Source organism: Ammodytes marinus (genome assembly GCF_949987685.1).
Source record: "Ammodytes marinus genome assembly, chromosome: 20".
NCBI classification, from domain to species: domain Eukaryota; kingdom Metazoa; phylum Chordata; class Actinopteri; order Uranoscopiformes; family Ammodytidae; genus Ammodytes; species Ammodytes marinus.
Window position 1 is genome coordinate 11,217,895 of NC_137224.1, and position 23,642 is coordinate 11,241,536.

General features: G+C 40.1%; 2 protein-coding genes across 2 annotated transcripts in view; both read left to right on the top strand.

Moving 5' to 3' along the window:
• lrp2b (low density lipoprotein receptor-related protein 2b) overlaps positions 1-1,309 on the top strand; it is a gene marked incomplete at both ends in the record, with an annotated part of 43,833 nt that extends 42,524 nt beyond the window's left edge. The window contains 3 exons of the mRNA XM_080048471.1: positions 383-472; positions 662-742; positions 1,271-1,309. Coding sequence (XP_079904597.1) covers positions 383-472; positions 662-742; positions 1,271-1,309 — 210 coding nt within the window. The remainder of the gene's footprint in view (positions 1-382; positions 473-661; positions 743-1,270) is intronic.
• An 8,335-nt stretch (positions 1,310-9,644) lies between these two features.
• LOC307266610 (MAGUK p55 subfamily member 3-like) lies at positions 9,645-22,988 on the top strand (the record flags this gene model as incomplete). Its single annotated transcript, XM_080048672.1, has 19 exons — positions 9,645-9,681; positions 10,355-10,473; positions 11,000-11,077; positions 11,237-11,317; positions 13,329-13,466; positions 13,988-14,069; positions 14,513-14,598; positions 14,714-14,788; positions 15,267-15,463; positions 15,574-15,638; positions 17,679-17,696; positions 17,971-18,012; positions 19,159-19,224; positions 19,413-19,571; positions 19,856-19,936; positions 20,647-20,740; positions 22,234-22,342; positions 22,551-22,670; positions 22,809-22,988. The coding sequence occupies 19 exons, from the start codon at positions 9,645-9,647 to the stop codon at positions 22,986-22,988; spliced, it is 1,827 nt and encodes a 608-aa protein (XP_079904798.1).
• Between the last annotated feature and the right edge of the window lie 654 nt (positions 22,989-23,642).

A 23,642-nucleotide genomic window follows, 5' to 3' on the forward strand; every position in this document is an offset into this window, starting at 1 on the left:
ATATGTACAGTTCATTGATTGTGCTCAAGGCTGCTCCTGTTTGGTGGCTGCAAATGCATGACATGCTACATGGTAACAGTTTGAGCTTATATGCCAAAGGGAAATGTTGTCAATAACATACTTTTTTTTTTATGGATTTGTTCCTCGTCTCCTGATCCAATGTCCACATTCATTTAGACATTTCTGATTTAACCTTTGCTGTACTGCTTGTATCTGCTGGTTGGATACCTATGATTCCTTTTATTTTGTAACAAGAAATATAAAAACATAATACAAAACCCTGACATTGTGATTCAATGCAGCACATCACAGCTATATAATTTCTATATTTTATATATACTTTGCTTAGCTCAGTCTCATTTTCGTCTGTTTCCTTCCTTAGGAGAACATTGATAATCCTTTGTATGTGGAGGAAGTTCACGTTGTTGAAGAGCCCGTGAGGAGTGCAAACAAACCTGCCGCTTCCAACAAGGTCGGATTTTATATCCATGACCAACTTAATGACATATCAAAAGTATTTAATATGTTGTAAATGATTGGATTTATAACAAAATATCAAACCACATGGAAGAATATGCAGAAAAGTATTTGATTCTACTGACAGCTAGTTGAACAATCCTTTTAAGTATTTTTTCATTTTTGCACCTTGTGGCCATTCTAGGAGGCTTTTGGAAACCCGGCATATGGCTCAGACATAGATGTTGACATCACTTCTGCACAACCAGCTGCTTCGAGCGCACAGGTAGCCTAGGATACACAATGTTTACTGCTCAGAATGTTTTGAGAGTTTACAGGTGAAGGTCTGAAATAAAGAGTAGATGTGTGTGTGTGTGTGTGTGTGTGTGTGTGTGTGTGTGTGTGTGTGTGTGTGTGCGTGTGCGCACTCCATATTGCAATACACTTTTAATTTCTTTATTTTTCCCCCAGCTGTTTGAACCCATTGGGGAAGACTCTTTTGTGTCTTTCTCAAATCCCACACACACGGTGAGTCCAGGGTGACAATAAACTCAGATTGAATGTGTCGGCTGTACATTTCTATATATTTTTACTATATTTTGACAACATTTAAGCTATGGTCGGGATGACAGTAAATAGCTTCATTGTCCTTTTTGTAAATGTTGTAACATGATTTCATTCAGTCTAAAGCACTATTTATTTTGGATTTATTTTGTGTATAAATAATGCACAATGGCATATATGTTTTTGACAGCTTGGAAACAAATCATCTCATTGCTTCCATTTTTAGTAATTGTTGTGTTTTTTCCAACAGGAGAACACATTTTCGGCCTCTCCAGATTCTGACATTTGATGTGACCTCTACATCAGAAATTAGTCTGGACTTATGGATCTTTATTGTTTCTCATAACCTCACAGCTCAACCAACACAGCATAAACAGACAGCAACATGTTTAACTTTAATTTGAAAGCAGTAAACATTTTTTACAGTCTTGATTTGATTTGATTAATATTACTCATTCAATAACTAGATTAAGTGAATAATGACTGTTTACGATTGGTTGTTTTATATCTTCATGTACAGTTTGATTGTGAGAAAGTGAAAGCTGTTATTATCATTGTGTGTCAGTTGAAAGTGAAAGGATTGGGGCTGCAAATGGCATGACGCACAAAATGTCAGATGTTGAGCCCTTCAGAATAAAGCACATGATACTGAATGTAAATACAGTACCATCTCTTTCCTATATTTCTACCTTTTTCTTGTGCGACAAATCACAGGGGGATCTTGCATTACGCCAAGTCTCCCACTGGTGTTATCCACTCTTCTCATCTCAGATAGGACTCTGATCCCAAGCTATTGTATCTGACCCACTGAGCTAAGACGAAATGCTTTGTCATCATCCATTTACTCACATCGAGAGCCACTATTTCAGACATGTCACAGGGCAGCAGAGGCAGCGATTCTGCTCCTTTACCACTGTCACAAATGTCTGAACACATCAAGGTCTCATTGAGCTTGCAACAACCAGGCCAACACGATGAGGAAAGGGGCAAAAGACGAGTGGAGAAGATAGATAGAGGGAGTGAAGACAAGTGTAAACACAATATGGCAATTTATGGAATGTAAAGGGAGCTGTGGCAGGTGGGTTTTTATTATGTGGTCCATGATGATTAATTTTTAAACCACTGGTCCCCCCATGAGGCATCTCTGTCAGTCAGCTGAAACTGTATGTACTGTGGAGAGCGATGGAGTGATAGCACTGGATGGATTGGAGAGGGGCAGTCTAAAGAGGCGTGTGTGTGTGTCGCACTGTGCTGCCTTGAGAAGCTGTCAGATAAAAGCACTCAGTTAACAATGACAGATCCAACAATGAGGCTTTACATTACTCTTGGATGGCCAAGAATATATAGTTTTTTAATAGTTTTTTACAACCATGTGTGGACTATACAGGTTAGGGCTAATAGTCGTATTTCTATTGGAGAATATGTAATTAATTGCTGCTAAATGTATAGAATGTTTCTGATACACATATGAAACGTAAGATTATCTAAAGCGTGAAGCCATTTCAGTAGAATAATAATTGTTATGACATTAGTTTGTATGGAAGCCCATTCCTGCCAGGATAAGAAAAAATCTGATGAAAATATATGAAAAAAAAATAACAAACAAAATTCAGACTTCATGAAATCTAAATTTGAAAATACAAAATAACGATTTGACGGAAGAAAAAAACTTTCCATCAGTATATGTATTTATATGTATTTGTTCTGGCACAAAAAGGCAACCATCGTGTTGTGTAAATATATACAGTTTGTTATTGATAATTTTTTCACTTTTTGCTCAGTTCCCTGTCATGTAATATCCAATTTAAAAGGAATTTAAATTAATACTTGAGAAAGATCAAAAGGCAAAAGATTGCTGTTGGGGCCCCTAATGACATCCACCCCCTCTACCCCAACAACATTTGACATGGACATGGACACATAACGAGGAGCACCTGAAGGCAGCATAGCGAGAGAGAGATAGAGGGAGCGCGAGAGCAAACAGACTTGAGGGGGAAGGGGAGTCTCGGTGAGCGATGATAGGCTGAACGGAGCAGAGAAAGAAAGACCCAACGTGTGCCACTCAGGGAGGCAGGAGGCAGGGAGGAAATAGACAGAGAGCGAAAGAAAGGAGAAAAAATAAACACGGTAGGGCGGGCCGAGTCGTGTTGTGTCGGGTTCAGAGAGAGGGACAGACAACGGGGGAGAAACGCGCGCGCTGAGGTTGATGCGAGGAGCCTCAACAAGGTAAGGATGCTCTAACCTGCACTGACTGAACTGTGCACCGCTCTACTCCACTGCTGCTCATTTGCGAGTCTTTTAATTTGCACCAATGGAGACTTCAGCACATAGACAGCCAATAAAAATATATTTAGTATTTTAAGGGCTTTTTATAAATGGACATTTGAGTGACACCCTGTGGAAACGTGACTGCGCTGTATGTTAATGAGGTGTGTGTGGATCACCTGTGATTGATTGCCAAGTCCACTACATGAGGTCATGCACCTTTAAAAAAAAAACTACATAAGCCAATTGGATGGCTAAAAAATTACCAATATCCTTCTGGTAGATTGAAAGGTATAGCTGATAGCCATAGGCCTATAATGACAGACAGCGCAGCTTGAAAGGTGGCTTATGGACAAGCCTTGCTGTATGGCATGGGAAGGAAAGACAGGGCTTTTATGTTGCATGTGGCTTCATACTTTCAGGAGATGCAGTGAAGGTTAGTGTTTTAGTAAACAAAGTCTAAAGAAAAAACAATGTGCACCAAAGGTCAAGAGGAAGTCTTAAAACTAGGACTTTGTTGCCACTGGGTGGTGTTGTTTTTATTTAATTTTTTTTTTATGTTAATGAGATACATTTATTTGGTCTTGGACAGTGTTTGACGTCCAGGTTTAGCAAAAGGCACCAGTACAAAAATATATAATTCGGCACTATCATGTCACAGTCCTCCTCGGAAACTCAAACCTATTTGGCTGTTCCAAATCCTGAAATTGCCTCATGCTAAAAAGAACACACACACACTCTGTTTCTCTCTCTCTCTCTCTCTCTCTCTCTCTCTCTCTCTCTCTCTCTGTCTCTCTCTCTCACACAAAATCACACACACACACACACACACACACACACACACACACACACACACACACACACACACACACACACACACACACACACACACACAGTTGCCTTTGCCTCAGACACAGCCAAATTCAATCCCATCAGTAAAGGTGATTTTTTTTTTCATGCTGCTGCTGCTCAGACAGAGTGGGCGTGAAGGTGTTCTCAAGTGATTCCTTCATTCCTCATGGGTCCTCTGTCTGCACTTCATCTTTTCAATCATTTTCATTTCCAGCACAATTAAAATCCAAATCTCAGGGTAGCTGCTTGGTAATAAAGATAACAGATTTGCATTAAATACTGAAGTCCTACACTGTACAAAATAGTGATGAAGTAGTCAGACATTCTCTGGTTCCAGCTTCTCAAATAAGAAGATTTGTCATACATAATTTTAAACGTAATATTCTTTGCAAAACACATTAGAAGACGCCAACTAAGCTCTGGGAAGTGATTTATTATTGACACTGAATTAATCATTAATAGACTTTAATGATCCTATTTGGGATGCAGACAGATAATTCTATTTTTTTACACTTTGTGAAGAGAATGAAAGAAATCGGTATTCCTCAGTTGAGGAACACACTATTAATCTCTCATGAAGTTGCTATAGATTATATTAATACATCTGCGAAATGAACAGCAGGCAACTTTGTTTTTTTCGAACAGATATTGGAAAAAAATCTGTTGTGTCCATGTTTGTGGCGTCTGTGGTGCTGGATGGACACACACACACACACACAGAGTGGTCGGCAGATGGCTTCGGCTGTGTGTCGGCGACCTCGCCTCTCTCTGTCTCCCTCTTGGGACCTGACTAACAGCAAATGAGTCGGGCAAACAGGTGGTGTTTGTGTATGGTTGAAGAGAGGACGGTGACATAATGTTGGGCACCCTCAACACAATGACAGTATAACAAAAGTACTACTGTCAATGACTGAAGATTGTGCCAACAGCAACCAGTTAAGTGACATGAATAATCTCGTCCACGACCCTCCAAGTTCTGTGTAGATAAATGATAAAGAGACGGAGAAAAAAGAGACACTAGGGACAAAGTTTACCAGCGGGAAAATACAATCATCAGTCAAAGCCTACAAGCAGAAATGTTTCAATAATATTAGAAACCAAATAGATAACAAAGAACACACCTGCTATATTCTGCTATATGCTGCCATGGAGACCCTGACCAGTTCATAGGGATGAGAGGGTGTAAGATTTAATCACAAATCGCCTTTAAAAAAACACTCACAATAAGTTGATCGTGGTGAATTTCCATTATCGGCATAATCGTGAATCGGTATAATCTTCAATATCCTGACCTCACCTGAGTGAAAAGCTAGAAAAGCCGTCTAGCTTGGTAAAGTTCTATATTGATTTACTGATTGAAGATCAAGACTGAAGGTCAGACATGTTGAGCATGCTACTCGACAGCTTTTATTAGAATCTAAGAGAGACTCTGCTTGTTGAAGTCTCCTGGATCAACTCCCTCAACCCTCTTTTGTTACGAGGCAAGGTGTTTAAACAGAATCAAAGGAAGAATAATACATTTCTTTATGAAATCTGTATTCCACTGTGTAAAAGTCAGACACAATAATGAACAAACCTGTCTCCTGCCAGTCTGCCTGTTTTACAGTTTTTTTTAACAGTTAACATATTATTAAAAGTGTGCAATTATTTGAGATAAATGCCAACATGCTGCTGTTTTAGCCAGTATAATGTTTCTACCATGTTTAGCACTACAAAAAAATCCAAAGGGATTCAGTTTAATGCTATACTATATCCTCTATTTAACCAGGGTTGTCTCATTGTGATTGAAATCTATTTTGCAACTGAGAGACATGGCCAAGATGGAGTTACAACATTTAACACACAAGACAAAATACAAGTGCAATAGTGCAATTGTGAAAATACATTCAAATAATTGATTAAAACATTCACAATTTCCAATCGAGTCTGACTTCAAACTAGACGAAAAGATGGATAGATATATAGAAAGATAGATGGTTAAATACTTTATTGATCCCGAAGGAAATTCAGAATTGCTCCTTTTTTTGGGTTAAATGACGTCCTATGTCATACACATCTTAAACAATAATTTGAACAATTGTTTCAGTTCTCCTTGCCAAAAACATTAATTTCCATATTGTGACAGGGTGACAAATTGCTTTTCAATGTAGCCCCCTCCACTACATCCTTTGCTGCTATTCAGTTTCTCTTCTAATCTCCCCGTCCTTTTCTAATCTGCTCCTTTGTATCGATTGAAATCCTCCGTGATGCACACACAGCGCCTAGCACAACTGACGTCTTTAATAAACCAAGGACGCTGGATAATGCCGCCATATGGAACCCTCTAGTATTTAGTTGATGGACTGGCCTAGTGAGAGGAAAGATTTCAGCTCTAAGCTCTTCACAGCCTCTTGTAATTAGAAAGAGAGAGTCTAATGGAGGGAGGAGGAGATGAAGAGAAAGAAGGTCAGGAACGTGGGCCAAGTGTGCTGGGACTGAATGTATAAGCAGGGGAGTGGAGGAGAGGATTTACCACATCTTTGTTGTTGTTGTTGGAAGCAACTTTTTATCAAAGGGTGTTGGCTGTGTGATGACCAACAGACAGCAAAAACAAAATTAACTTTCATTGTACGACTTTCATCTCTAATGGAAATATGAAATATTAACCCTTGCAATAGAGGACACTTTTTCATTACAAAGCAGTGACCAGTAATTACAGAAGCAGTGAAAGCTGAGCAATAATGCTAACATGTTGTGACAAACAAAATTCCTTATCATTCATTCATTCATTTAGAAACTGACTGACTGATTTAGCTAAGTGGAATGACTGACAGGCAGATATTTTTCAACAATATGTACATTTTCATACTTTATTTGATAGGACAGTGGAGATAGAAATCAGGAAAGAGAGGAAAGATAAATAAACAAACAAAAAAATTAATATGATCTAAATGGCTTGTGTTAGTTGACACTATGCAGGCCGCTTGCCAGAGGGCTGTGTTTGCTTAATAATGTGCTCAATTGATTTTTTTAAAGTGCTACTTTGTCAATGCCCCGCTGAGTGACTGAATGAAGGCACGGGCATGCTGATGGTGGTGATGAATCAATCTGTGGGTATTATAGATGGCTGCTTGAGGGTCACTCATGTCGACGTGAACTGCTTTGATGAAGTGTGTGGACAACATGTCATCTCAACATGTGTTTGATTACTGAGGCGCAGCAGTAAACAATAAGAGCCAAATGACAGAACATTAAAGGAATAGTTTGACATTTGAGACATGTTTTTTTTTGCTTGCTTAAAGCTGGGGTATGTGATTTCTGATTGGTCAAAGTTAACATGAGCTGTACACTTTGACCAACCCTTTTGGACAAAAGCGATAATTTTTACTACTCCTGCTGTAGTTCCTTGTTGAGCGTACCTGTGGAAAGAGAAAAAATAAGAAAAAAAATATATAGAGATAGCAGATATGTTCTTGTTTGCTGTTAAATGTAATTTATGATCATCAGCGGGAAAATTAGACTGTTTCAGTTCTTCATAACACCTTTTAAAGAGTTAGATTAGAAAATTGATAGGCTGCAATGAATTCTGGTCCACCGTCCGTCGGTTGATTATACAAACATTTTTATGTTAACCTTTGGAGAGTTGGCTGAGAGGCATTCTTCTGTCAAGTTGTAAAAGGAAATGTCTGGAGACATGGACTTCAGAATGAGAAAATGGACACTAAAAATCCAAGATACACTAATTGCCTATTTTTTTTTTTGGCATAGTGGGCAGTTCAGAAGTTAATTGATGGATTGGATTTAACAGTGGAATGAATACATCCTCAATCAGGTTCCGAATCTGTGTATCATTCTGAATAGAGTTGATGCCATTGCCTGTTTAGGTGAATGTGATGGGATAACTGCCCTCGTGAATGCAACAAGTATGATGCCAGCTGTGAGGCACCAGTACAGGAACATGTGTAGAATGAAGACTGAGCATACTCAAACATTCTGTTCATGGGGGGAATCTTATTACTGCGAACCTCCCACAGATGTGTCCCTTTGTGCTCCAGAATGTCCTGCTGCTTGACATTGTTTACTGCTGGGACTGTTAATTAAGAGAGTGTATCAGACAAATGTGGTGACGGCTGAGGAGAAAATGTAGAAGATCAAAAGAAAGGCAACATCCTCCCTTTCACCTACAGGATATAGTGGCATAAATATGTCTCGGTGATGCTAAAAAAAATTTTACTGATGTCATATTAAATATTATTTTCATCTGCAAATGTAGTGCATAATTTATTTACTGTTTAGTTATATTTTCATTACAGCAAATAATGTGTTGCTACATTTTTCCCCTGATTCGATCAGCGATTCTGGAGGATGCTTGTTGTCAAAATCACTTTTTGTCAAAATCAGTGATTATATCCCCACGATTTGCTACCTGTCCGTACTGTGTCTGCTGGAAAACAAATCTAGTGTTACTACACAGCCTTGGCTCTGTAAACTGGTCTGTTAACAAAGGGATGCCCCTGCGCAAGCCACAAGCATGTTTAAAGAGCCAAGGCTGTGTAGTAATAACACTGGATTTTCTTTCAGCTCACACACAGTACGGACAGGTAGCAGATTCTGAGGACTGAGGAGATCACTGATTTTGACAAAAAGTGACCAAAAATGAGTCTCCAGAATTGCTGACTCCACCTTTTTTTAATGAGCGTATCGGGGGGGGGAAAAACATTGTTTGAAGGTGTAAGAGAAAAAATCAAATATGTAAATCTTATATTGATGCCAGGTTGAAGCTACATGCTTTACTGCACACAGCACCAATCTACTTAAAGTGCTATACACTTTGAAACACAGAGGGAGTCATTGGTACTGTATGGTTGCCATGGTGACAAACAAGGGGAAAGCCCTCACTTGGACAAAAGTGGTCAGCGTACCTTCCTGTAGTTCGGCAGCTCCACAGTTTAATGGCCGAATTCATCACTGTCAAAGTGTGGCTGGTCCGCTGCCCTTTCAAAATGTATTTACAATTTGAGGTAATTCTTAATGAGAAATAATATGCGTTAGGCCTACTAAGTGAGCCTCCAAGCCAAGCTACTGAAATGTATTTGCATAACCTCACTGTGCTCTCTATTAACATCGCTAGAGGTCAGATCTTTGCTTCTATAGTCGGCAACAACCCTTAACATTGTGTAGCACCTACCAGCATTACAACTGGATTTATCTTGTTTTTAACTGTAGGATCTGTTAGAATGTGTCCCAAATGTAATCCTGAAATTGCATGAAAAAAATAAAAAATCAAGCCTGTGTAGTTTTATATACAAGAAAAATGATGGATTTTTAGAATAAAAGCCCAAGTTCAGGGAAATGTTGCACCACTTTTGAAAAGAGTCACAATGTGTGTGGGTTTTCCTGTTTTTCCCCAATTACAGCTGTGATTTTTCACCAAGGCCACAAGTGAAGAACAGAAGGCATCCAGCAGGCTTTGTTTTCCCCCTCCCTCCCTGTTGTCCCCCCTCTCTGCACCCTCCTGCCTCTTCTGAATGATTGAAGCCATGCCCATCTTGTCAGCAAGCACAGGTACAGCGCCAAACATAATGCTCCAAGCTGCTCCTCCTCATTCCCTCTCATGTGTGCAGTGCATACATGCCATTTGCACCAAAAGAATAGCTGAAACAAAAACTGTGTTTGCATTACAAAAGCTATCATATCAAAACTTTGAAACTCAGGTGTAGGCCTATGCCCGGCTTATTTTGATGTCCCCTAACAGTCAGACAAACTAAATGAAATGTTAGCGTTGTTGTCATCAGGGAGGGAGGAGGGTGGTTACGAGTAGCCAATGCTAAGCCTTATTAAAATGGACAATCTATTTAGTATCACAGTATTGCTTCAGTGACACTATCAGATGATTGACCGAAGTGTACAGAGTATACTAAACCTTATTAAAAAGGTAAAGCTAGTATCATGGTATTACTTTAATAAAGCCATCAGATTATTGACCTAAGTGTATCAGGTTCTTGAATATCCCATTATTATCCACAAACGAGATGGAAAATACGTCCAGCAAGCTCCAATAGATCTGAAAAAAAGAATTGCAATGTCACAATGCTTTTATTTTATTACTTTAATGATGATGGAGTTATAGTGAAGAGAAGCTTTTATATTGATTTATTTAGTTTTATATAGTTCATGTTAGGAAATGGGTGTTTTAAATGTGTGCTTATTGCATAACTGCTGGTTTTGTAATACATAGGGCTGCATGAGACTCTGGCCCTGCTCACCTCTCAGCTCCACCCCGATGCCAACCACAAAGAGGACCTGGTCTTCCTCAAAGATGTCTTTAGTGAGAAGAGCCTGGGTTACCTCATGAAGGTAGGCTACAATATGTCTGATTATAAATGGATTTATGGACTTCCCTGAACTTAATCAGCTTATTCTTATGAAAAACAACTTCCTGTCCAATAAATGTCATGTATATGTTACTTTCCCTGCGTTCCAAATCGCATATTCTTTCTTTTTTCTATTCTACATACTACATTTGCCCATAAAACTAATCTAGTTAGACATACTTTGACTTATTTATTTCATAACTTTGCGCCTTGATTTTGCCTCTTTCATTTATATCCGTCGCATCTCCGGTTGTTTTCATACGGAGGCTCCGTCGATATGACGTCACTTCCGGTGCGCACTGGATTGCGGGTCAGAATCTCCCAAATAGCATGCTGTTTTCAACACTAAAAAATCTTAGCCGTATGTAGTAGACATCCGGGGATTTTTAAGCATACTAAATCTGACCACAATAATTGGGACATCCTAAATCTTTTTTTTACCATACTAAATAGCAGAAAGTATGAGAATTGGAACGCAGGGTTAGTGTGTGTTGTCTTCTCATTTGAAGATCCATGACAAACTCAGGCAGTATGAGAAACACAGCCCGACGCCAGTTCTACACAGCGCCTCCTGTCTGGCAGAGGATGTAGGTGCAATCTATCCTCAATATTTCAAAGCCAAACATAAGCTTAGTATTAAAATATTATTGAGATTTAAAATACCAAGTGTAAGTAAACATGTATCATAATCCAGAAAAGGCTATTTTTCCCGAGCAAATGTGTGCTTTTGTGATTGACATGGTCAGCTGGCAGAAGAGCTTCAGATTGGAGCGCTGGAGGACGACGAGAGAGAGCTGCTTCTCCTGCTGAGCACTCCTCATCTCAAGGTCCACACACTCACACATATATACAGTATATGATGTGTCTTTTGTCTTTAAGATGCTTAAACAGTCTTTGCTCTCATTCCCACTGAGGTTTGAGCTCTCTAAGTTGATCATCTATTCTATTACATAACACCAGTGTCAGAGCTGCCTATACCCCTTCCACCATTCCCTAGACACAGAATTACTCTAATTCATTACATTACAATTTATTTAGCTGACGCTTTTATCAAAAGCGACTTCTAAGTGCACTCAACCATGACGGTACAATCTCAGAACAACAAGAATCACGCAAGTACTATAGATTCAAATAAATCAAACTACAAAGTACCACATGTAAGTACTACATATTACCTTCAATTTATTACAAAAACAGGCATGAAGAATTTGATGTTACTCTTCACAGTCCATTTTTGCATGGCTTTTCTTTTTTTTGTGTGTTTTTTTCATTTCTCATTGTTCTTTACCATCTTGAGTCACACCCAGTGACGTGCGGTCAGGGTAGGCAGGGTAGGCAGTGCCTACCCTGGCGCCGTGTGCAAAAATAAATAAATAAAATAAAATAAAATATTTTTTTATTTAATAAACTTATATTTGTATTATTACTGTTAATTATTTTGATCTTTACATGTAATCCGCGATTACTTTAAAAAAGTGTAGACGTTTTGATTAGAAACGTGGCAGTTAGTAAGTTACGCCAAAAAAATATTGTGCCTTTGCTGTTTCCCATTCATTGTGTACGGCAAAGAATCAGTGCCTTTGCGCCTATTCATTGTGGACGGCAAGAAAAAAAAAGTTTTCGCGCATGCACACTTGATTCTGTATTATTTAACATGTACGCAAATAAGCATAATTCTTTGTGCCTTTTTTACGTAAATGGTATGCCACATAAGCCTTTACGTTACATATCATTCATGGACCAATTAAAATCGAGATATTACTAGACATTTACGCAGCTTAGGCCAACGTCATTACGTTGGCTATGCTCATTCACGTCGCGTTACCCCCGCGGATTTTTAAATCAACATTGCAGCTGCCGTGTCCGTGCATGCAGATATTTCAGACTGGAGGAATTTTAACATATTGGATTATAATTTAAAAAGGAACAGAATGAATAGCAAGAGAAAGGCCTGCGCCAGCCTTGGACAGTGTACAGCAGCAACAGGGACAAACAATGTTCGAGCATTTCAAACGGACAGGTAGCCTACATGAACGGAAGGATGCTAGCTAGCTGTGCTGTCAATCAGACTGTCACTGGATTACTATCGTCTTGCTTATTTCTACAGCCAGGGAGTCAGATTGGTGAGTCAGAAACTTTTTGGGGGTTTATTTAATAATAAAGTTGGATGAATTGATACCGAGTGCAATCCATTCTGCATTTTATATTCAATTGAGCAGTTGTGTTTTCATTGTTACTGACGGACAAACCTAAGCTCTGCAATGTGGATAAATGGTTACATTCTGATGCTGGACAGGTCCATGGGGCATATGCTACTGGTACTTTATCTATTAAGATAAAGTTTATGGAGTGGAGTTGCCATCAGTTATGCTGTAGTCCTACATAATGATGAATGCTGTATTTTATTTTTAAGTTGAATAGAAGTAGTACCGGTAGTTTGAATCGGCGAAGGTTTGACTTGTTGCCTTACGTTTTTTCGGCCCTCGGTGTGAGAGACGGGTCCGTTAAGTCGATGGATGCGATGTTTAATCATTTAGACCAAACTACAGTAGGCTACGGGCAAACCTGAAGTCACCGTCGTGACATTTCATATACGTCCCGTCTGTGTGTGTGTGTGAGAGTGAGTGAGTGAGTGAGAGAGAAAGAAAGAAAGAAAGGAAGGAACTTATTTGAAATCGGCCGTGCGTGCCTGTTTGTTGTTTATTGTTTTTGATTTAACAATATATAGGTTTAGAGAAATCTGGCTTTCAGAACTCAGTGCCTACCCACTCACTGACCCCACCGCACGTCACTGGTCACACCTAATGTGAGTATTTCTCTGTGTATGGTTTGGTGCAGGCAGTGCTGTCAGCCCATGACACAGTGGCCCAGAAGAACTTTGACCCGGTGCTGCCTCCGCTGCCCGACGACGTGGACGACGACCTGGAGGAAGAGTCGGTCAAGATCGTCCGCCTGGTCAAGAACAAGGAGCCCTTAGTGAGTCACAGAGCTATTATTCTTCCTATTCAAGTCAGACTTCATTTTAATGGAGCAGATTTGAGGCTGTGTGGAGTGCTCTGGGCTGTGTGAATGTGAGTCTACTGTGCAATGCTAAAAAAAAAACAATTCATTCTCAAGGAAATCCTTCAAGCAAAGGACAAAAAATAGATTTGGTGTTAACAAAAGTCAATAAAGGTATTTCCCAAAATGATTTTTCTGAAAGTATACCATGGTAAAATCTCTAGACAGAAATTGATGGAGCTGTTACCAAGGGTATAAAAAACAATTAAAGGAAGTGGGTTTCAAAGCCTTTAATCTCTATGATACAATAACAAGAAATTCAACCACATGATTGCTTGTATATGAGCAGCTTGAAGCCGGAATGTTTCACTGACACAATAATTGTTCACTCAATGTAGTTACCTTTTCCAGGCAGAGCCACTAACCTGCACATGAAGTCCAGCTTGACCCACATTAGATATACTGTGTGTTTGGAAATGTGATTTATATTCCAACAGGGAGCGACCATCCGGAGAGACGAGGCCACGGGAGCAGTAATCGTTGCCAGAATCATGAGGGGAGGAGCAGCTGACCGCAGTGGTGAGACGCAACAGTGTTCACACAATTTATGATGCAAATGTCAGTTTTATTCTTTTATTTTCTCTTAAATGGGCGCAAAGTGCCATAAAACAATAATCTGAGCATCTCCGTTCCTGTCCTGAACTTTCCACCCATCATGACAGATTTACAGCCCGAGAAGTGAGGAGATTGCATTGTGTAACCCCGTGAACTATCGATGGAGATCAAATCCTTGAGATTAGTACCACGAGATTGCATATTTTGAGATTACAAACAAGTGTAGCCCCTGGCTGTTGCCATGGAGACGTTATCAACTTTATGCAAATGGAAAATTGTCTGTAGGATTGAAAAGGCTCTTTAGTGGTTTTAGACATATTGGGATTTGTCATTCATTGCTTTGTTTTCATAGGCTTGTTTTCAGTAGACTTGTTTTGTGGCCGTGTGTTTTGCGTTTATGTTTCCAGGTCTGGTACACGTGGGCGACGAGCTGCGAGAGGTCAACGGGAACCTGATAACCCACAAAAGGCCGGACGAAATCAGTCAGATTCTGGTAAAGAAATTCAAAAAGCTCCCCCACATAAAGCATCATGCTAGTTCAGAAACTGTATGATTATTCACTGATGATTACTGTGGATACAAAGGATGATTCTGATGTTTATGATCAGTCCCAGTCTCAAGGCTCCATCACACTGAAAATAATTCCAGCTGTTGCAGAAGAAGACAAACTGAAGGAAAGCAGGGTGAGGACAGCCACTTACTACTCCCCCCAAACAACTGGCAACATTTTTTAAATTGATTGATTGGTTTATCTTTTTAATAGGTTTAAAGTGAAAGCTTGTAGTTGTGTCGTTGGTTCTTTACAGTCACTTAGATTGTTTCAGCATCAAGACTGAAAACAGGAGGAAACAGCTAGCCTGGCTCTGTCTGACACAGTCCACCTAGAGGCCTGGTTATGCTCGATCGGTTCGTAAGGCATGTACGGACCACGTCTGCAAACAAGTCTTTAGCCAGGCTAGCTGTTTCTTCTGTTTCCAGTTGTTTTATTCTAAGCTAAGCTAACTTGCTGTTGACTTTATATTTTTATGGAGAGATACTACAGTGGTATCGATCCTCTCATCTAAACTCTCAGTGAGAAAAGCTAATATTATTGTATTTCCCAGAATATCAAACGATTCCTCTAGTTTCCATTGCTAACAGAATATTCCTTCTCCCATCAAGGTCTACCTTCGGGCTCTGTTTGACTACACGCCCTATGACGACAGGGCCACGCCGTGCCAAGAGGCGGGACTTCCTTTTAAGAGGGGGGACATTCTGCAGGTCGTTAGCCAGGAGGACGCCACCTGGTGGCAGGCCAAGAGGGTGGCCGACTGTAACCTGCGCGCTGCCCTCATCCCCTCCACACAGTTTCAGGAGAGGTAGTCGAATCGTCAAATGAATAATTATATTAAACAACAATGCGTATGATTTGAAAATGTCTCACGGATCAAAAAACAAATCTTACCTAAATTGTTTTTGTCCTTTCCAGGCGCCTGAGATACAGGATGAAAGTGGGTTCTTTCCCTGCCCCCGTTTCCCCCAAAGCGCCTTCATGTAAGCCTCCTTCACTCCCACAGTACAACCATAAATGGACAAGCAGCTTACATATATAGATACAGCTCATATTTTGCAGGTCAAATCCAATCTAGCCAAAAAAATACAGAAAGACAAGAGGGAATCTGAGGTTAATATCTTTAAAAATAGTAGCATAATCCAGCCATCGTTTCATTTCCTAATCCAATTTAAAAGTGCAATGAAACAAAGCGCTTTGAAAAACAACAGATGATGGTTAAATCAGCTCTGTTGTATCCATTCTGTCTGCATCAAAGCTAAACTCCCTGGCTGTCACTAGTGAAAAAAAAAGCTGAAGTATAATGAATCCGTGTACCTTCCGTCCATATCCGTTTGGAAATCAAAACACGAAAAATGAAAAGTGACCTGTTTTTTAAATAATCATCCTCTCACCTACATTATATATTATACTAAAACATGTTTTTATCCATTTTTAATTACAATTCATGACCAGGATATCAAATATGAGAATACTGGCCTAAATGTTGATTTTGAAAAATACATGTTTAGTGAAAGTGCGTGCGCACGCGTGCGTGTGTGTATGTGTGTGTATGTGTGTGTGCGCCCACAGAGGCGAACTTAACCATTGCGCAAAGGTAGGCAATTGCCTTGGGTCTCATCTAATAAATGTTTGTTTTACTCATCATTCATTAATCACCGATTACGTGCGGACGTCAGCATCGCACTGGGAACTGAAGGACACATCCTACATTATTGATAATGTTATTGATACTCGTGATCAGCTGAGGCATGAGCCCCAGTGCAGACAGCTGCATATGAAAGCATTTTTATTGGTTAGGTCCACGAGTGAAAATTGCGTCTGAGGCGATCGTCATCTCTGTCTCTCTTTTTTCCATGTCTTCACTTCACTTGCCGAGTCAAAGTATTTAAGGGGGCGTGTGTGTGTGTGTGTGTGTGTGTGTGTGTGTGTGTGTGTGTGTGTGTGTGTGTGTGTGTGTGTGTGTGTGTGTGTGTGTGTGTGTGTGTGTGTGTGTGTGTGTGTGTGTGTGTGTGTGTGTCGAGGAAAGAAGAAACTTGTCTAGGCTATATTTTGTCCACGTTTAGGCTACAGGCTATCTGAATTGAGCTTTTTGTAAAATAAGGCTCTTGATGGTAGCCTATGACAGACAATGACATAGCAGCCTTTGGCAGCCAGCCAAAATATGTTTCCTCTCTCAATAAAGATTAAACATTTGGTGGTTTGTCCCGTTTTGATCTGGATCAACAGCTGTATGTCTGTCGCTGTTTAGATCATGCCTTGTTTCCTCTGAGCAGCACAGTTCGGTTCGGCACGGTTCGGCAGGGTTACCCTACTAGATCTGCCATGCGTTTCCACTACCGACAAGAGGCTTTAGCCTACTTAAAAGACGGAGATAGCCACGGTCAGAAAACAGTATGGGTCAGAGCCATCACGGCGCTGGCCGCGCATAGCTCATAGCATTGTGGCAGCGGGGCAGTTTAACCCGCTGATTAATATAAATGATTATTTGGAACTTCAAAAATGAAAATTAAAATTTTTTACATTTTCTGTTTGTCTCCTTTCCCATTTTCGTATGTAAAGGGCGACATGGAAAATAAAAAATAAGAAATGGCAATCAATTCATGTTTTACAGGCATATTTTGAATAAAAGTCAGTTTTTTATTTTTTTTAAATGAAACAAATAATTAAAAAATGAAATCAAACTGTTTTCGTTTTTCGTGTTTTGATTTCCAAACGGATATGGATTGAACGGAAGGTACACGGATTATAATGCTACAGTATAATGTCCTGTTTGTAAAGGTGAGGAATGTAAATGTGTCCTTTTTGTTTTCATGAAAGTTTTTTTAAAGAAATCTTTACAAAGGAGAAAAAAACGATGAAGCAGAGATAAACTTCAGATATGACATTTTGAGAGTTGGTCTTAATGTTCTATAGTAAGTTTGAGAAGTGAGGAGCAGAACAGTAGAAATATGGCAGTACAGCGGTTCTATTCTGTCACTCTAAATAGTGAAACTTTGTGTTCCTTGCATTGCTAACCGCAGACGAACATGCTGAGAGAGGTACGTGGAAAAACCTTCATGTTAGAACAATTATCCCTGCATTGACTACATGTTGCATGGTCAGAATTTCAGAATGTAGTTCTATCCAAACCCCAACCCCCCCAAAAAAAAATATGTTCTTTTTTTCGTGCTACAATTGTCCCTTTTTTAATATTATTTTTTACCTTTTTAGTTCTGCACTTAACCTATTGTATTCTGACATTAAAGTGCCCTCAACATCAACCTCTCCATCCTCCTCTTACCCTGTCTTCTCTTCCTGTTTGTCGTCCTACAGAAGACTGTGACAGTGAGGGTGCTCTGAATGGAAAGGACGTAGGTGAGGAGGCACGCTCAATGAGTACATACTTATCACTGCAACAACATCACAGTTCTGCTCAATGTGTGCTGATCCATCCCTCCTTGAGGTGTTATAGTGATTGCCGGCTTTGGTTTTGACTAAATGGTTCGGACAGGTGTACGTTTTAAAATGGGCATTCACTGGTTTATTCCTTGATGTCAATGTGAGATGCAATGCCTCACCTCTGCACTCTTTTAGCATTTTAAATACTGAAAAGCAACTCACTGCAAAAATCAGTTCACAAACACCTGCCCTGATCTACTAGTGTCTTCACAGCTCAGTTAGCAATGTCATCAGCGTGCTCATGAGGCTTCCCGTCTGCTCTTATTGGCTTAATGTCATTGTGCTTCTGTGGGTTTGTTATGCCTGAAAGCATTCCCCGCAGCCATTTTGACCTGGACCTTATTTTTCACATTTTATTCCATTATAAAGATTGCCTCTTACACACACACACACACACACACACACACACACACACACACACACACACACACACACACACACACACACACACACACACACACACATAAACATACTTCACGCTCCTCTCAAGATGAATTGTAAAGACTTTGGTCCAATAACTTTTTCTCTAGCCCCACATTTTTAGCATGCTAACACGCCAAATGTAGATGATGACCACATTTAAAACAATTACAGTACCTCGAAAACCTCTGTATGTTAGCATTACTATCTGGGCATGCTGACATTAGCATTAAGCTCATTGTGCCGCAAGTACAGCCTCAAAGAGCTGTGGTCTTCTGGCCAAACACAGGTCATGAAGTTGCATTAAGTAAGATATAAGAACCACTCTTTACTTATGATGCAGCATCGACAGGCACCAGACAAGTGAAACAAATGGTGATTTTTATTTTGAATTGATTAGTTTGATGGACAATGATGTGAAAACTGCTTACTCTGGCAGGCATTTTGTGCAGACCAGAGCCACAGAGCTCACAGCGTCTTTGCAGCACCTCATGGCAGCTAGTTTACTCTCCTCATGCTACATGCTGAAGGTGCTTTGTCTGTGTTTGGTGAAGAGGTAGACGCAGTATGCATGCCTTCTAAGCTTCAATTGTGTTGATGAGGTTTAAGTTGGATGAATAAATGGTCTAATATGAGCTGTAGTTTCTCCCAAGAGCAAGGCTGCCCCTGCCTTCTGTGGCCATGCTTTCTCATGGGATTTTTACTCAGGTACTCTTCCTGATTTCTAATGGTGTTGTTCAGCGTGTGTGTGTTGTGATGTATGGCACAGGATATGAATTTTAACCAAGGAGAGATACAGATTTTGAAGTGGCAGTATGACCTGGAACAGAAATGTGTGAGGGTTGTAGTGAATATACATCTCTGCCCATCTTTCATTTGCATGTCTATGACCACAGCCGGCCTGCGCAGAAGTTTCCGCCTCAAGAAAGATCGGCATGGTTCCCCAGGAGAACCTCCCACTCCAGATGCCAATCACACTGACTTCCTGATTTATGAAGAAGTCACACAATATCTGCCCCGCCCTGGTGAAAGGCCTCGTCTTGTAGTACTGATAGGTAGGTGTGCCTTGGGGTTTGGTGACATTCAAGAATATAAACTATGGTACGCTGCTAATTTTACAAAGCGGTTGTGATTAGTTACACAAGGCAAAAAAAAAGTATGTAGTGATGCACTTTTCTTATCAGCATAATTTAGAGCTTTTCTCATTCGTAAGACTTATGAGTCTGGTTCTGCCACACGTTAAAAACTATAGAGAGTAGAATCAGTGGTTTTTCAGAGAATAATCCATCTACACACTCATATCTTTTCAGTTATTTATTCTGTTTTGTTGTGGTCACAGGTTCCCTGGGAGCTCGGATAAGCGAGCTGAAACAGAAGGTGATCGCTGATAGTCCTCTGCGTTATGGTTTGGCTGTGCCTCGTAAGTCTTTTTAAATATATTTTTTAGTTTTATTTTTTTTGACCTCTCACTCGTGTGGAGGGAAGTAGTTGTTATCTAAAGAGGCTGTGTCTTTCCCCCTGTACACTACTGCTGGTGATGGAAGATATAGTTAAGGTGCATCCACTGTTGCAGACATCGTAATCCCCTAATTAGCTACAATGTGGCAACTACAACTGATGTTTGTTAAATTTGAGAATTGGTTACATGTTTTGGTCATCACTAGAGCAAACATTGTGTGAAGTAACAATGAAATACCTGTGATAATGTGCTATTTTGGAGTGAACATTATAGATATTAAGTTTGTGCAGTACTTCTGTTGAGACAAATACACAGTAAATACTGAACTCTAGTGTTTGAGAGCGTGTATGTTATGAAATCCTATGCATCACTCACATATCCAAAAACATTAACACAGAGGGACTTCAAGTGAAAGAAATTAATTACCAACCCATGATTTAATTCACAATTTGATACAGGATCTGATTGCACCAATTTCATAAAAACAGCTCAATTTGTAACTGAAAATCCAGACAGTTCTTCTTTCCGAGAGGCTGATCAAAAGCATTGTTTTGAAATCATGACTCATGCATTACATAAGCATTTATTTTGTGACCTCATTATAAAGTCTTACCCCTCAATAACATTCTTTTATTTTTCCTGCTGGCTGTGTTTGAACACTCGGCCCCAAGACACCACTCGAGCCAGGAAGAGTCATGAGAGAGAAGGAGTGGAGTACCACTTCATCTCTAAAGCTGCTTTCGAGGCAGACATCCAGAATGGCAAGTGAGTATTGGACACTGACTACAATCAGGGCCGCTGCTAAGCTTTTGGGTACCCTAAGCTGAAATTGTCAGTGATGCCCCCCCCCCCCCCCCACAAAAAAAAAAAAAAACACCAAGAAGCTCGCGTCCGTAGGGCGTGAGCAACATTTTTTTGCCCTTGCAAGATCTCTGCGACTGCTTTTTGGCACATTTGCTGTAGTGATGACTTTTTGTGAACAGCATTTACTAACAGAAAGAACAGCTTAACTTGTGAAAAAAGAAAAAAGTTGCCTAGTATCCTACTAACTGCCTTTGCAAAGGAATTGAGTGATAGGATCATAGACAGATTATGAGATAATGGGCCCCTGGGCACACACTCTTAAAGGGCCCCCCACTTGTCCCTATCCAGTCAGGTACACTGAATTTTCTACACGGATACATACAATTAATGGCAAAAACATATTAAGGAAGTCAGTGTTTCCCACAGGATTTTGGGGTATTGTTGGAGGGACCCTGTACCTTGTTGGGTGGTCCGGGGGTATGCCCCCCCAGAATTTTTTTTACCTTTTTAAAGTAAAATGCATCAATCTGGTGCACTTTGAGAGGACATTTTAGAGGCTAGAGAGATATCAAATCCTGAGATGCAGAAGGAACATTATTTTTCAGATTTTTCTTAAACAGCACTCTTTACTCTGCAACTGTAAAAACAGTAGATTGGTCTGCAGACCCATGTTCTATGATGGAGGGGCCCATTTCAACAGATAAAGGGTGGATATGAACAATTTAGAATTCACACATATAAAGCTTATTTGTGTATGTGTGAGGGGGGCTTCAACCCCCTTAGACAGAGCTACTAATGCTGTTGTTTTTAACTTGCTTTTGTATTTCTCCCCTACTAGTTGAGGGGCCCATGATGATTTCTATCTTGTTACATTTTAATGAGTACTTATATTTAGGCTATTCCTTTTTGGACCCTGTTATTGACATCAGTGTCTGAGCTCTTTGACTATGGAACATGAAAAGTTACTATCAGTATCTCTGGCTGAGGGCCCCCCTGAGCCCTTGGGCCCCTGGGCCTGTGCCCGGTGTGCCTGTGCTGTAATCCACCCCTGGATAGGTTACACAATTAAGAAAAAACAACGATGGGCCTGTTCATAACTCATTTATATATTTTTTGTAATGTAATGATTATCATGAACTTTAAAAAAAAAAACTATTTTGGGGGGCCCCCGGACCATCTCTTTTTCCTTTTTAATAAAAAAAAATAAAAAATAAATTATAATTATAAAAAAAAAAATTTTTTGGGGTGCCCCCCCAGGAACTTGGTGCCCTACGCAGTCTGCGTACTCTGCGTATAGGGAGCGGCGGCCCTGACTACAATATATTTCAAACCAAGCAATTATGTGCAACAAATGGATTTATTTTTATTTAAGGAAGAATGCAGGCCTCTGCTCAGCCGGTGCATATTAATCAATATTTGTCTGGATAATTCATGATGGTAATGTATTTCTACAGATTCATTGAATACGGGGAGTATAAAGAGAATCTGTATGGCACCAGTTTGCGGTCAATTCACAGGATCCTGGATCAAAACAAGGCCTGTCTGGTGGATGTGCAACCAGAGGTCAGTATGGAAACATATATACTGATCGCAACTTCATGACCTGGCAAACCTTGTATTTTCAACATTAATTCAATTCATGTGAAAGCACTTGTCCTGGTGATGTGTACAGACGGGTCAAATATTTTGTGTAAATGATGATTTGATCCCTCCCTTAATTTCTTGTATCTCTCTAACATAAAACCATGACATTTTTACCCTTGACATTCAGGCACTGAAGACTCTACGTATGGCTGTGTTCAAACCATTTGTCATCTTCATAAGGACTCGAATCTACGATACTCAACAGAAAGCACTTGGCTCCTGTTCATCACTCAGTTCAGGCATCACGGTGAGTTACATGAAAACACACTAGACCAAGCCAATGTCTAAATGGAGCTTTAGCACAAATTTGAGGGATTCTTACTTGTGTGCCGCTTTACAACATATTATCATTTCAAAAAACGCCTTGAATCAAACACTGTCCTAGGAGGTGGACCTACAGGACATGAAACAGGCAGCAGAGCGGATAGACGAGTGCTACGGCCACTGGGTGGACTACGTCTTGGTGAAGGAGGATCCAGTCAGTGCCTTGGCTGAGCTCCAGGTGGTGCTGGAGAGGGCCATCACAGAGCCTCAGTGGGTGCCTGTGTCCTGGTTGAGGAGCTAGCTATCCTGTTGTACTGAGCCCGACTGGTTCAAGATGGATAAGTGGAAAACCATGGGGGGGAGACAGAGGACTGCAGGAAGCCTACAGATGTTAGTGTTTACTGCCATACTAACCATTCCACAAATACAGGTTTGTTATATGCTGCCTTCATGTCCCCATGTACGAGTTACGAGCACATGAACGGCCCTCTGAAGTCGTAATTACGAGTGGGAAATTTGGATCAGATGACCACTTGTGACGTTTGCATGACATTGCAGATGGCAAACATGGCTTTAAATGGGAGATCACTATCAACAATTGACATTAAAAAAAAGAATAGGCTAACCCCTTATTCAATGAAACTACAGAAACAGGGACAACCAACAGCTATTAAAACAGCAGTTAGGCGTACACACCAGATTATGCACATTTTATACTCTACAGTCTACATTGTGCTGCTGAGACACAAATAAGCGTTATAGTATATGTCATTATTACGACTGCACAAGTGGGAAGAACTTTACATCCGATGAGCACATGAAGGCAGCAAATGTTGACAGAGTCCAGCCAGCATCATCAGCAAAAACTGAAAGCCTTTCTTTTTTAGATTCTTTGGTGTATATTCAAACTGTAGAATTACCGTAAAAACAGCTTGGACAGGTATGTAGTACAAGC